General features: G+C 33.5%; 1 protein-coding gene across 1 annotated transcript; it reads right to left on the reverse strand.

The window, feature by feature from the left end:
- Positions 1-7,427: 7,427 nt before the first annotated feature.
- LOC100249854 (leucine--tRNA ligase, cytoplasmic) lies at positions 7,428-11,990 on the reverse strand. The gene is made up of 2 exons (XM_002277043.4): positions 11,873-11,990; positions 7,428-10,886 (listed from the first exon to the last, which is right to left on the reverse strand). The coding sequence occupies exon 2, from the start codon at positions 10,877-10,879 to the stop codon at positions 7,613-7,615; it is 3,267 nt and encodes a 1,088-aa protein (XP_002277079.1). The 5' UTR covers positions 10,880-10,886; positions 11,873-11,990; the 3' UTR covers positions 7,428-7,612.
- Positions 11,991-14,281: the final 2,291 nt, after the last annotated feature.

Here is a 14,281-nt window from a genome sequence, read left to right on the forward strand (position 1 = left end):
TAATAGGCATTTTTTAAGTTACGGGTTGGCTTACATAATTTTATTGATGCATTGCCTTTCTAACTCCCAAAATCATTCTTGGGTTTTCACCAAGTTACTCCAATAGTTTGCGAAAGCGATGACTAAAAGGTCCCAGATTTGAACGTCACTATGATTTATAATCAATTCTTACAAGTTTTAACCTAGGTTGCCTATTAATTAAGACAAAGCACCAATGCCACTGCATGCAAGCATTTTGAGATAAATGAAACTGACAGATGTCTGCCTCCTCCTCTAAGCATTCCTAGTACAATAAAATGACAAAGAAAACCTATCCAAAGCAATAGTCCATTTGCTGTCTATGAAATCGGTAGCGGCAGGTAGTGTTGTCGGCCAAGCCAAAGTTGTCACTAGCATGCTTAATACAATTAGCATGGCACCCTATTTCATCATTGACAGTGCAATGCATGCAGCAATTCAGAGAAATCTGAAGATCACAAACAAATGATGCCATAACAATAATTATTAATAAACAATAGCAGCTATGAGTTCCAAACAAATTAGTTGATGTAAGCCAATCTGTAAAAAAATATCAGACTAGTAAATTTGGAAATGGAACTCCATCAGACTGTAAAAAAAATATTAACTATTATAAACCAAAAAAATTACAAAAAATAAGAAAATCGGAATAGAATTTCTATTTCCAAACTATTGCTTGTATGAACTATTATCCACTGGCCAACCATAATTTCAGAATGTGACTCCATTATGCTTACAATGTTATAGACCAAACAAACTCATAGAATGACTTTTCTCAACTTATATAATCTTAAATAAATCATCTTTCAGAAACAACATAGCCCAATTGTCTAATGAAACAACATCACAGATCCATAGCCTAGTAGACATTTTCCCTAACTTCATTTTCTGGAGACATTATCAATTGTGTTAGGAGTTTTTCCCTGTACTTTATGACATTGTCCTGTACAAAAGAGTATATAATATAATATTAACAAAAATTCACAATCATCAAAAATAAAAAACATTTTATTAAGCACAATATAATACATTTGCAATTGCACGAGAAAGTCCATCGTTACTCCATAATTGCGTAAACTTGATTACAAATATTCCATAATTTGTCCTGTAAATAGTAATTAAGGAAATTATAAGTCAATTGGGCATCAAATTAGTAAATTTATAACCTGATTTGCTTTCCATAGTTAAAGAGGAATACAAATCTTGCAACTTACGGATTCAATTGTTGGACAACTTCTGGAACAACGAATTCAAATTCTATCATGTCCACTGATGGTCTTCTTTCTTGAATCCCAATGACAATTGACAAAACGTTCACCTTAACACAATATACAATTATAAATATGGACATCTTTAAAAAATAATGACAACAATTCACATAAGTAATTGGACTATAATTATATTTGCCAGTTTCTCTATGAAGGCATTCATCCGTTTTTTCCTTCCGTCAATTAATGAATCCAACAACTCGATTCTTTTTGCATGAATATTCAAAATGATTAAATACCAGTGATTTTTCTTGCATATTGGTATGAACAACTAAAAGGAACAAAAAAAAAAAAAACAATGATTTTATCAAATTAGTTGTGTTCATGTATTTTCTGCACAATACTTAAAAATATCCAATTACAAAGTACTTTCATTAAACTAAATAAAACCTGTTCATATGTGCACAACTGATTATTTTTGAAATATTTTCATAAATTGTCACACATGTATTTTGGAGATAAGGTACCCCTCTTGTTTTCCACATCAGACTGTAATAAAAAAAAAATACAAAACATACATTAGATTAAAACAAACTACGTAAAACAAGAAAACCAATCTATAATTCTTACAACATATCTTACCACAAAGTTTGGAGATAAGAAATGCTTCCTATTTTCTTTATCCATACCATTCAAAATTCGACAATGCATGGTTACAACCTTCATGTAAATTAATGAAAATTAGATTTATAGTTTTAGAGTAATTTTATCCTAACTTCACATAACTAAATATGAATACCTTACTGTCAACCAATTTGTCGGGTCCCAAGCATTTGAAGTTAAACCTTGTCAAGAAGAAATCGTACATGAAACATAATATTTGGCTACACATAAATAATTATGATGTTAGAAATTAAAACTAATTATTTCAACTGGCTATCTTAATTGTATTTGTTTATACTAAATTAAATTCAACCTTACCTTTCATCACGTGTATTGTCCAATGCATATGCCAAAACTTGCTTCGCTACAGATGAAGACGCTAAAAATTTGATTGGCGGTTGTACCACGTATGGTGATTGTATGGCAGTAGCATGTCGATGTAGCCGATATGAACGTATTGGAGGATGTCCAATCTGGTAAGGAATAATAGCATTCATCCGAACTTCATCCTCAACTATATGTATAGAAAACAAGAGAAAATAAAATTCATTAATGAAAATAACACGCACAGGAAAGACTAGCCATTATTATGTACTCATTATTATTTTGATATTAAAACATAAAGATGCAGAAAGTATATTGCTATGCTACGCTGCTGGCTGTGAGGTCAATGAGCCTGCATTATCTTCACCATGAGCAAAACGATCATTCTGTGGCGATCCATAAGCTAATTTCAGAATGCATAACAACCAAAATTAATTTTTCCAAAAAAAAAATTATAGAACATTTGCAATTAAATTAAAAGTAATACAAAATTATAATGACTAGTGCTATAAAAATCGTACTACCATGTGGTGGTGATGGGAAAGAATCATTGATATCAGGTTGATTATGACTTCCGCTTTGATGAGAAGATGATAGGGTTTTATTTGTATTCTGCCGCTTTGCTAGTTTATCAATTGCTTCTCTCATTGTTCAAAGCAATTGGTGAATCTGTCTCTCCGCTGCATTATATTCTACTATAATTTCCTACAAAATGGTACAAAGTGTAAAAGATGTATATTATTATGCATAACATGTTTGGTTTTCTCTTTAAATAAAAGAATAGATGTAGAAGGTTCTCACATTAGTAGTCTCTTCTTCAACTTCATTTACTGGATTAACAGGGTCTTCATGCGCATCTTCCCCCATTTCATTTTCTTGAACCTACAATAATAATAAAAAAGAATATATGATTTTTTAAAAATTATTTTTCAAAAATGAAAATAAAAGAAAATGTTGAAAGAAAATTTTGTCCCTTACATCAACTAGTCCAAAGTCACCGTAATCCTGCAACTCTACATGCACCATTTTCTTCATCAAGTCATCAATCCACATTGCACATATTGGGATGGTACGTGGCACCAACATGGTTGGAATGTAGAATTTATTTACATAAAAAAGCTGATACACAAATATTCCACACATCAATACGTTATTTAGAAAAGACTTGTTAAAACATAGAAAATGATATGGAAACCTTCAGCATTTAATAAAAAAAGGTATCACCTGTAAAAAAATAAGGCAACCTGTAAACCATGAGCCTTTACCGAATCGAAAATGTCTAATTCCAACAACCAATGTGTCAAGTACAAATTGGCCCCAATTAACATTGATGTCAAAGTCTCAAGCAAGCAAAGTACGCCACAACTCATGACTACCATCCAACTTTGATGTTGGAGCAAGTAATGTAGCACATGAGAAGAAGATAAACAATTTTTTGAACTCGCCCATGTCTTCCATTGAAATCAGCTTATCTCTAAGATCTGATAGGTTTTCCATCCTATTATTCCTATTGGTAGGTGAAAGTAGAAGCCTCCTACCAATATATGGAATACCCAGAATTTCACCTACATCAGAACAAGTTATTGGAAATTGCCTTTCTTGTCCTATGTTTAACCTACAGTGGGCTATATTGAAATGAGTTATTATCCATCTACATAAGCTATGCCTTATCTCTGTGGAAGAGAGCTAAAGTAATCCACCAAAGACAATATGTTGAATTATACTCTTCTTTTCATCACTTAGATCATCAAGTAGATATCTAAGTTTGTTGCTGGAGCATCGACTATTTATTTTGACCTCTTGTAGAAGTAAATAAATGATATTATAAAATAAAAATTAATACAGTAAAATTAAACAACAATGTCAAACATTAATATAGTCAAAATAAAATAATACTAATTAAAAGAATGTTCAAACCTGGTTGTATTGTATTGTTTTTTACCTTTTATCCATGTATTATACTCTACACTGCACTATAGAATTTATATCAAATAATCAATTGTCATAATTAAATGTATAATGAATCAAGTAATGTTGTAATATGTTGTACTTTTAGTGCAATTGTATTGTAAATGTAGGGCATTTGTGTTGTACCCTTATTTATTTTGGTTTAACTACTATTAGTGATCCCAAATATAGTTACATACATGCTACTAAAAACACACTGAGCCATTGTATTAGTGGATAACAAATTTAAGCTATTTGATGGTAATCCAATATGTACACATTGTTAATGCTCATCATGGCTAACCTTTTAAACCATATATAATTTATACAAACTAGGTACAACATAAATGCATTATACTTACAATACAAATACACTAACGTTACAATAGATTACAATATAATTTAATTTATTTATGTTTATTTTTTCATATGCTATGTCCCTTGGCCATCCAATATGGTGTCTGACAGCTCCTAAGAATATATATTAAATCCGAAAGAATTGAAATGCAAAAAAAGAGATGAAATTTTGTTTGCATTAAAAAATGATGTCCAATATTCCCTAAGACAATATTGGAAACACAATCCTAAAGAAATAATACAAATTACATAAAACATCTAAAATATAACATATATGAGAAACTAATACTAAAAACTAGAAATAAAATTAAGATTCTAAGTTATTTTTTCCATTCTTTTATTTCATTTTTCATTTACCACCTACAACAAATAATGAAAATAACTACAACAACTTCAATAAGAGGTCAGATTGGTTTTCCCCAAATAACCAATTTAAATAACGCAATCAAACTTCATTCATACTCTATCTTTCCATTTCTCTTGCAAATCGAAGAACATAACACCGCAATAATCCAGTTGTTCAGTGAATAGGTACCCCATATAAACCCTAGAAACTAAAATCATATGATGAAAAAATTTAAATGAACTCTACAAACTAAAATCTAAGATTTCTCATATTTAAATGAAATAAAAAAATCACCTCTTTCAGATACGATGGAAAAAAAATGTGGTTGAAGAACCCTAGAAACTAAAATCTAAGATTTCTCATATTTAAATAAATAAAAAAAATCACCTCTTTCAAATACGATGAAAAAAAATGCGGTTGAAGAACCTTAGAAACTAAAATATAAGATTTCTCATATTTAAATAAATAAATAAATCACCTATTTCAGATACGATGAAAAAAAAATGCGGTTGAAGAACCCTAAAAACTAAAATCTAAGATTTCTCATATTTAAATAAATAAAAAAATCACCTATTTTAGATACGATGAAAAAAAAAATGCGGTTGAAGAACCCTAGAAACTAATATCTAAGATTTCTCATATTTAAATAAATAAAAAATCACATCTTTCAGATACGATGAAAAAAAAATGTGGTTCAAGACATCGTTGAAGGCACAATATTCAAAATGGAGACACGTCAACAATGATGCAGAATGGAAGTCTTCAACGGAGTCACCGCTGGAACAATGGAACTATACACGCCTACACGAGATTCAGTATCTCTCACAATATCATACCACCGTGAAAACACCCAGATCATGCGAAAGGGAAGCCTTGACGAGAAGGATGCGAAAGGGAAGGTTTCAAAGGGAAGGCATTGGAACGACAGTCTTCTCCTTTTTTTTTTTTCAATTCTTTTATTCTTTAAAAATTATAATTTTAGAATTTAATTGAGGATAAATTGGTCTAATAAAAATGTTAGGCCTTCAGAAGAATTATCAAATCTACCCACCTTTCTCGGTAATTTTTTTTTTCCCAGCCTACCCTTAAGGGTAATTCTCCCTTTTGGTAACTATGAATAGGGAAAAAGTAAAAAAAAAAACTATTTACTTTGATTGAGAAGACAATTTTTTTAGATGGAGCTATGAAGGTGGAACTATGCCATGAATGGTCTAATGCTAATGCTAAAGAAGTTGCTTAGGGATGGCAATGGGGCGGGTTTTTTCGGGTACCCACCCCGTCCCGCCCCTAATGGGACGGGGTTTAATTTTAATAAACGGGCTTGGGACGGGTATTGGATTTTTTTTTAAAGCGGGGACGGGTTCGGGTATTGCCCCATCCCGCCCCGCCCCGATTATATATAAAATTAATTTTAAATTTTAATTTAATTTAAATTTTAAAATTAATTTAATTTAAATTTTTATTTTACTATTTTTAATATATAGATAATAATAAATTTTTTTAAATAAAATAAGTTGTAAAAAATATAAAAATTTTATTATTTATAAAATATATTTATTTTTATGTAATTTTTTATTTTTTAAAAAAAAAAGTTAAGCGAGGCGAGCGGGTATGGGAAATTCCCATACCCGGCCCACCCTGCCCCGTTTAATTTTTTAAACGGGACGGGGATGGGAATTGTTTTTAATAAACGGGGCGGAGTTGGGATGGGGGCGACCCGTCCCGAACCCGCCCCGTTGTCATTCTTAAAGTTGCTAGAGTATAACACAACAAGGTGTTGGTATTAGATGAAAAGCACTAAGGCATGATGATTAAGATTTTGTTTTCAGCTAAGAGTACTGATTTACACGAGAACAAGATTAATTGTAAAAGGAATGAAATCATAAAGAAGACAAAGATAGTTTCTCAAGTCAAGTTTGATAAGAGTTTGAACTTAATACATGTTCACTCTCATTGATTGTCAGAATTGACACCCCACGTATAAGGGGTGGAAAGGTGGATATCAAGGAGAGATATCCTCACATGTGAATCGAGGGAATTTGAGGTAAGGTGGAGACTATTATATGATCTTAACTCAAATAATTTATTTTTTATTTTTGAGGAAGTCAATATTTTTTGGAAAGTCAATATTATAGGTCTGAAGAGTTATGAGAGATAGTTAAAGAGCGTATTGAGTTTTGGATACAAAGAGATGGAAAGAGGTTATGAGAGCTTGAGTGTATATTTTTTAAGTTTGCTAGTGAATTTGATCTCCCTCTCCTATGGATATAGACAATTACGAAAAATCACATAAATCTTTCATCTTCTCTATTTCACTTTATTTTCTTACAATGTTTGAATGTTGTATTTTCCTCAACACTACCAAATAATAGTTGATCTGATGTTACTTTTAAGCTAAGTTTGTGATGAGTAGGGTTTCCAAGGATGCATATATCTAAGGGTCTTTCCCTTGGTTTTTTTTTAAAAAATTATCACTCTGCAAGTGATTTCCCTTCAAGCCTGAATCCAAGAAATGGAAGCAGCAAAAATAGTGAAAAGACCACTTCTTGAAGCTGAAAACCAAATGAAACTCAACTCCAAGCTTTATAATACTGCCTGCAATCACCTCAGGGGATGTAAATTAGCACATGAATTCGTCTTGAAAGTGAAACAGAAATGGCTACCATTTGCCATTAAGTAGATAACTTGCTACAGAGAAACTCGGATACTTCCATTAACTAGCAAACACCCCAAATCAATATTCCTTAGGCTAATCACTCAAGAAGATGGCAGTTGGGTTTCCTGGAGAAGGCGGATTCTGGTTTAGCAGTGAGGCATACTGCCCAGCTTTCTGAATAGCCTCAGGGTCTGCAGCAGACAGAACTTCAACCTCCTCTAGACCAAGCTGCCTCTTGATCAACTCCAAGTTCTCCCCCAGGACCTCCACTTCTCCGAAGGGTAGCTTCAGATCCAAGGCCTGATGCCCAACAGCAATGGCCTCATCCTTCTTGAACCTCAGGAAAGGCATACACAGCTTCTGGGTCTCCTTAAAGTTTCCTTCCTGCCCAATTTCACTCTGCTGTAATGCCTCCAAGATCTCTTGGTCTGGTGCAAAACTGCTCGTTTCTGTGTTGAACTTGCTTTGTAGTATTTTCAAGCATTCTGCTTTCCATCCGTCGTATTGCTCGGCCATGTATATTAGTCCGACAGTTGGTCTGTTTTCTGCACTAGAGGAGATGCTTTTGTCGGCCCTTTTTGGGCCTGAAACTTGTTTTTGGAGCAGCTTCCTCATTGAGACAATTGAGTCCTGCAGATACTTGTTGGCAAGCTTGAGAGTGAGGTCAAGTGTATCAGCTTCAGGCCATCCTGCTTTCACAACAAACCCTTCTTTCCTCAGAAGCTCCTTCCAAACATATTCAGCAAAATGAGGGCAGATTGGAGTCATAAGACGAGTTTGAACATCCATAAACCGCCATAACAGATCACGATTCATGCCCCCCATACCACAAGAAAATCTATACTCATCCCTGGCAGCTTGGAGATCATAAAACCCAGTCTTGAGAGCTTCCCTGAACATGAACTCACTGTAGTTCTTCTCAGTCATTTTGACTGCAATGTTGATCTCATTGGCAAACACGCGATCAGCATAAGTAGAAGAGGGCCCCTTTCTGAAAGATGACTCCCCCTCTATAACCTCCTGCATCCATGATATCTCTTTTGTGAGGCGTAAGATTGCAGCATTTGCCGTCTCAGAGACAAAGTTGGCATCATCCATTCCATCTCCAGCATCAGCAAGGGAGAATCGTGTGGCGTCAGCAGAGAATTCCTGGATAGCTTGGCGTATTGTCATGAAGTTTCCAGTGGACTTGGACATTTTCTCAGAATTCAGCATAATGTGCCCATTGCATCTGAATCCCCTAGGCCAGTGATGCTTGGCTAGGATTGCTGTGTGGTTGTATATACAAAAAGTGAGATGATTCTGAATCAGGTCTTTGCCAGAAGTCCTGACATCAAATGGATACCAATATTCAAACTCCTGCTTCATCTTCCTCAGAACACTGGGGCAAATATCAGATGATTTGGGGAATGGGCTGCCACAAAACACAAAGTCCCAAACCTCATCTGTCATTTGCTCTGGTTTAACCGAAGAAGTATCAGAACCATACAAGTTCCCTTTCTGTAACAGATGAGATATGGTATAGTATGCCATGTATAGAGTCGAATCAGATAAGGACTCGACGAGGAAGTCTTCATCCCATGGAAGACGAGTCCCAAGCCCAAAGGAACGGGAACAAGCCCACTGATTCAGCCAGCTCAATGTGTGCTCAAAACCATGCCGCACCTCATTGGAGTACAGATTCATGCTGGCCAAGCACTCCTCTGCCTTCTGCTTCCATTCAGGCTCCCCATAGGTGATATACCACTGATCAGTCAGAGCCACCACACACTCATCCCCTGATCTTGAGATGACCTTCTTCTCTGGCTCGCTATATACAACAGCTTGACCGAGCTCCAGAAGCTTGCTCCTGATCAGATTCTTAGCTTCCTGGACTCTCATTCCTGCATATTCTCCAACAATCAAAGTTCCCTCATAGAATCCTCCCCTGTAAATCAGTTTCTTGGCCTCAGCAAGCTTCTCTTTCTCATTCTGGCTCTGAATACCATAATCTTTGCAGATTTTCTCAGCTGACTTATCTCCAAATTCTGGGGTATTGATAATTGGAATGACCTCAAATGGCAAGACCCACTCGTCCTTTACACCAAACTTAGCTCTGAAAACTGGCTTTGTTTTCAAATCATGGAGAGCCATGAAATCGTCGGGTGAATCACTTGGCACGCTTGTCACAATTCCAGTACCTTTGTCAATGAGAATCGAAAGCATGGGGAGAGCATATATGATCTCATTGAATGCTAATGGGGACTTGAGGGGCAAACCGATCAAATCATAGCCGGTCAGCTCAGCCAAACAACTGGGCTTTTCTGGAACACGGGACAGTTTCTGGTATGCAAGATTAAGAGCTGCCCTCTCAGATAAAATGAACACATCAGTATCATTGATCTCAAAGGCTCCATATTTCCCATCTGGCAACACCCACGCGTTTGTTTGTCCATACATCGTCTCAGGCCTCAATGTTGCAGCAGCAAGAAACACCTTCCTCCCTTCCAGAGCTCTCAACTTTGGGGGAAATTGTGGGATCACCTCCATTTTTACAAGAGTGTACTCTTGAGGCAAAACGCCTTCACCAGAAGCTCGGTCATGATCAGCACACGGCTGGCCGTCTAAAGGAGAGTAGATAGTGTATCTCAAGTCCTTAACAATCTTCCCCATCTTCTTCAGCTTCCTCATCTGCCACCTGACAAATGAGTCATAGAAGGGGTTCACTTCTGTGGTGATGAAGGTCCGTCTCCAGTCGCAGCCCAAGCCAAAAGCCTTGAGGTCTTCCATGGCCAGAGGGGGGAAATAGATTAGCCAGTGATATGGATCCTGGAACTTAGAAATCTCAGCATCAGAGAGGCCATAACTCCGCATAATCTCCCACTGAAACTTGGTGCTGCTCGCCTTTGCTGCTGCTTTGGACTTCTTGCCTTTAGACTTTTCTGCCACACCCTGGTTTTCCCCAACCTCTTCCCCCAGTTCCTGGTCTGGGTCACTGATTTGGTCCTCTGGGGTGGAAGGGAAGATGGGTGGATCACCAAACAATTGGATTTCCCGGGATAGTTTATCAGCAGAGGCCTTGACTGGCATCCCAGTACAGTGGAAAGCGAAAGGCAAGAGGACATTGGCGCCTCTCAGTCGGTGATATGCTGAAGCAAACTCCAATTTTGAAAGGGAAAATGCATGACCAAGGTGCAGGTAGCCATTCATGTAAGGATATGGGAAATTCCCAAAGAACCTTTCACCCGGTTTAGGAGGCGTTTTGAGAGAATCAGCCCTGAAAATCTCTTTTTCTCCCCACCATTTTTGGACCTGAGCCTCTATTTCCAGCAGCCGGTCTCTCCTGGCAAAGCTCTTCCCACCTTCAGTGTTTGAAACCATCTCCTTACTGGAAAGTCAGACAGAAAAGTGATGAATTCATAGAAGAAATGAGTCATTTGAGAGCAACAAAGGGAACCAACTGCTGTGCCATATAAATTGGAAATAAAGCATCAAATCTCAATGTTTTCTGTATCCTTCCCCATGTAATTCACTAGAAAATTTTTCCTTTCAACCAAACAGGATACAATAAATTGTTTTTCTGATCATTCAACCATCAATCTCATTGAATACATCATAGGGACCCAACAGGATTGCTGGCCAAAATTCACTGAAAATTTTACAATTCAATCTAATACAGATTTGCAAATAAGAACCATGTTCAAGTACAAAATTCAACATAATCCACACTTCAACCAAGAAAATTTTGATTATGTAAATGGGCAGTAAGGCATAAAATTTTAATGCTTTCGATTACATCCTTTTGATGATAAAGACAACCACAAGTTTTTCTAAGGAACCAAACAGATACCAATTATAAATTGATTTTTCAACTACACAGGCATCAATCTCAATGAAGGGTAAAAAATTTTTAAAAATAAACAAAACCTATGAAATGGGCATGAACGCATCATCTTCTTGTTTGACTAGTTTCTTGACTTCAAAAACTAGTTCTGTTATCAACCCAGAAGAAGAAATATAAAGAGAATGAATACAGATGGAAAGTATCCTCTGTTCTCTGCTTGGTTTCTGAGAAAACTGAGGAAAAGATGAAACTTGAAGTACAAAAACGTCTACTGTATGGTTGAAATGAAAAAAGAAAACCTCAACCAGCTGGAGCCAAAATACAGCAAAAAAAATATAGATGAAGACAAGATTTTAAATTTTTTCTTTCTTCTCCTCCACTTTCTCTTCAACCAAACAGATTATCAAAGCAATAAGACACAAATGAAGAATCTAAAAATAAAAGGTTACAGCACCAAAACTGAAGTACTTGGAGTCAGAGCTCGAATTCTAATAATAATAAAAATAACAATAATAGCAGTGAAAATTTACCTGAAACTCAATTGCAATCCAGAAAATGAATTACTCAGAAAATTTTCTGCTTGAATGAGAGGTCATTCTCACTCTTTATATGCAGAGAATACTGGGTTTGTGCTTCTCTTTCATTGATTCTCAGGGCAGTTATTCTGCTAGTGTTGAGAAAAGAATCTTAGAAAGTGCACAGGCTGATATTGGAAGTTTCTTTCTTTCTTTTTATTTTTTATTTTTTTTATTAATTTTATATTTCATTTTCATTTTCATTTTTTTTTTATAAACTAAGTTTTTATTTCCACTTGAAAAAAGAAAATTTAAATTTTGAATAGAGTTAAGAGCTTTGAAGGAGGATGTGAAGAAGATGAAGAAGATGATATTTTGGTCATTTCATTGTAAATTTATTTTAAAATGAAATGAATGAATACATATAATAATGTTTATATTTGCATTCATCAAATATCTTCAAACCTTTACTTTGATTAAGATTTTTTGAGACAAAAATAACTTTCATTGAAATCACCAAATTATCGTAAGAGTGCCTAAAATTATACTTACGAGACATTATTTATATTTCAAATTTATTGATCTTTTAATAAAAGAACACCATAAACTGTAATCTCAATAAATGATATATGGACATGGATTCAAATCTTGCTATGATACTAGTTGTTGTGAGATAGTCAACACTCCGAGGTTTGGATCCTACGAAGAGTTCTAAGGTTTTGATCATGGAAGGTTCCTCGATTATCAAAAAAAGAAAAAAAAATCAATAATTAATCTAAGTAATTTTTAGGTAAATATCTTATAAAAATATTTGAAAAATTCATATGGTTAGAGTGATTATAGAATTAAAGTGGATATATATGAATGAACAAAATAATTCATTAATGTTAAATCACATAATTTTTAAAACCATTTTACTTGGTCTACTACAACAATTAGATATTTATTATAAGTTTAATAATTAATGAGGTATATGATACTTTAGTTGATTTGACTTTGAGTGGGCTACGAATAGCAAGATGATAAGGGACAAGATTTTTAAAATATTTATTTGAAAAAAAAAAAAGTTATGCTAAATGCTAGTAAATGCATATGGATTTTGGAAAATATTAAAGAAGGAGAAATAAAATATGAAAGAAATTTAATTTTTTTTAATTTAATTTGTTATAGAAAGTAAGAGAAAAAATGAAATATAATTAAATTATGTAAAAGATTAATAAAATTTTAAAATATTGAATTTTTATGTAGAAGAAGGAATAGTAAAAAAGAATTTTCAACTGAAAATTATTACACTCGAATATATTTTTTATTTTTTATTTTTTATCTTTCGTTTTCGTATAAATATGTTCAAATTACATGTGATTACCACTGTGGTTAATAATGTTCATATTTGAAGTCTTTTAGTGAACGTGTGTGTGTGTTTTTTTTAAAGTATTTTAGGAGAATCACCTATTAAGTAATTCTCTTAAAAGTACTATAAATAATTTTTTAATTTTAAAAACATATTATTTAAATTTCACCAAAAATTTTATTTTTTTTAAAATATATTTTTTATACTAGAAGTTTATAAAATCATAACCCTTAAATATCTCATTCCTCAATTTGTAATTTTATGATATCTCTCCACGATATACATATTGAGCTTAAATCCTATAAGATTAAATTTTTACAAAAATTGATAGTTAAACATTGACTACCTCATTTGAAAATTAAGAATCTCTGATAAGTATAAATATACAATATTTTTAGAATTAAAATGATTATTAAATAGATAAAGTTATTGATTCACGGTTCATTAATCGGATCGATAATTGAACTATGATAAAATTGGTAATGTTATAAATATATCATTTATATATTATTAAAATTATAAGAAAATAAAAATTATAAATTCTACCACAATTTCTATGGCATCACCTCTCGACCTATTTCACTTTTTTTATAAAAAAAAAATTATAAAAGTTGTCGAGTTAGAAATATAAATTTTAAAATAAAAAAATTTTAAATAAAAAATTTTAGAAATCAAAGTTTTAAAAATTAGAAACTTAAAATGATGGAAATAAATTAGAAACTTAAATTGTTAAGGAAAAACGAGATTCATTAAGAGGAAATAGGAATTTTTTAGGAAACAAAGGAAAATATATTTTTAGGAAATAAGAAAAGAGAATTTTTTAAGGTCTCTATCTCTATCTTGGTAGGAGAGGAGACACCCTTTTCTCCCTTCCTTTTTTTCTAGGGAAAGTTGTGTTTATAGGTTGTTTATATGGAAAATATATGGTTTTGGAAACCCATATAATTGAAATATGAGTTTTGCTTATATGTTTCATGCACTATTTACTGTTCATATTTATATTTCCGAAATTACCCTTCAAGTCTCCCTTGGGGGTTTTGCATGGATTTTCTCGGAAATTAAATGAGGATGAA

This window comes from Vitis vinifera, chromosome 18 (genome assembly GCF_030704535.1).
Source record: "Vitis vinifera cultivar Pinot Noir 40024 chromosome 18, ASM3070453v1".
Lineage (NCBI taxonomy): Eukaryota > Viridiplantae > Streptophyta > Magnoliopsida > Vitales > Vitaceae > Vitis > Vitis vinifera.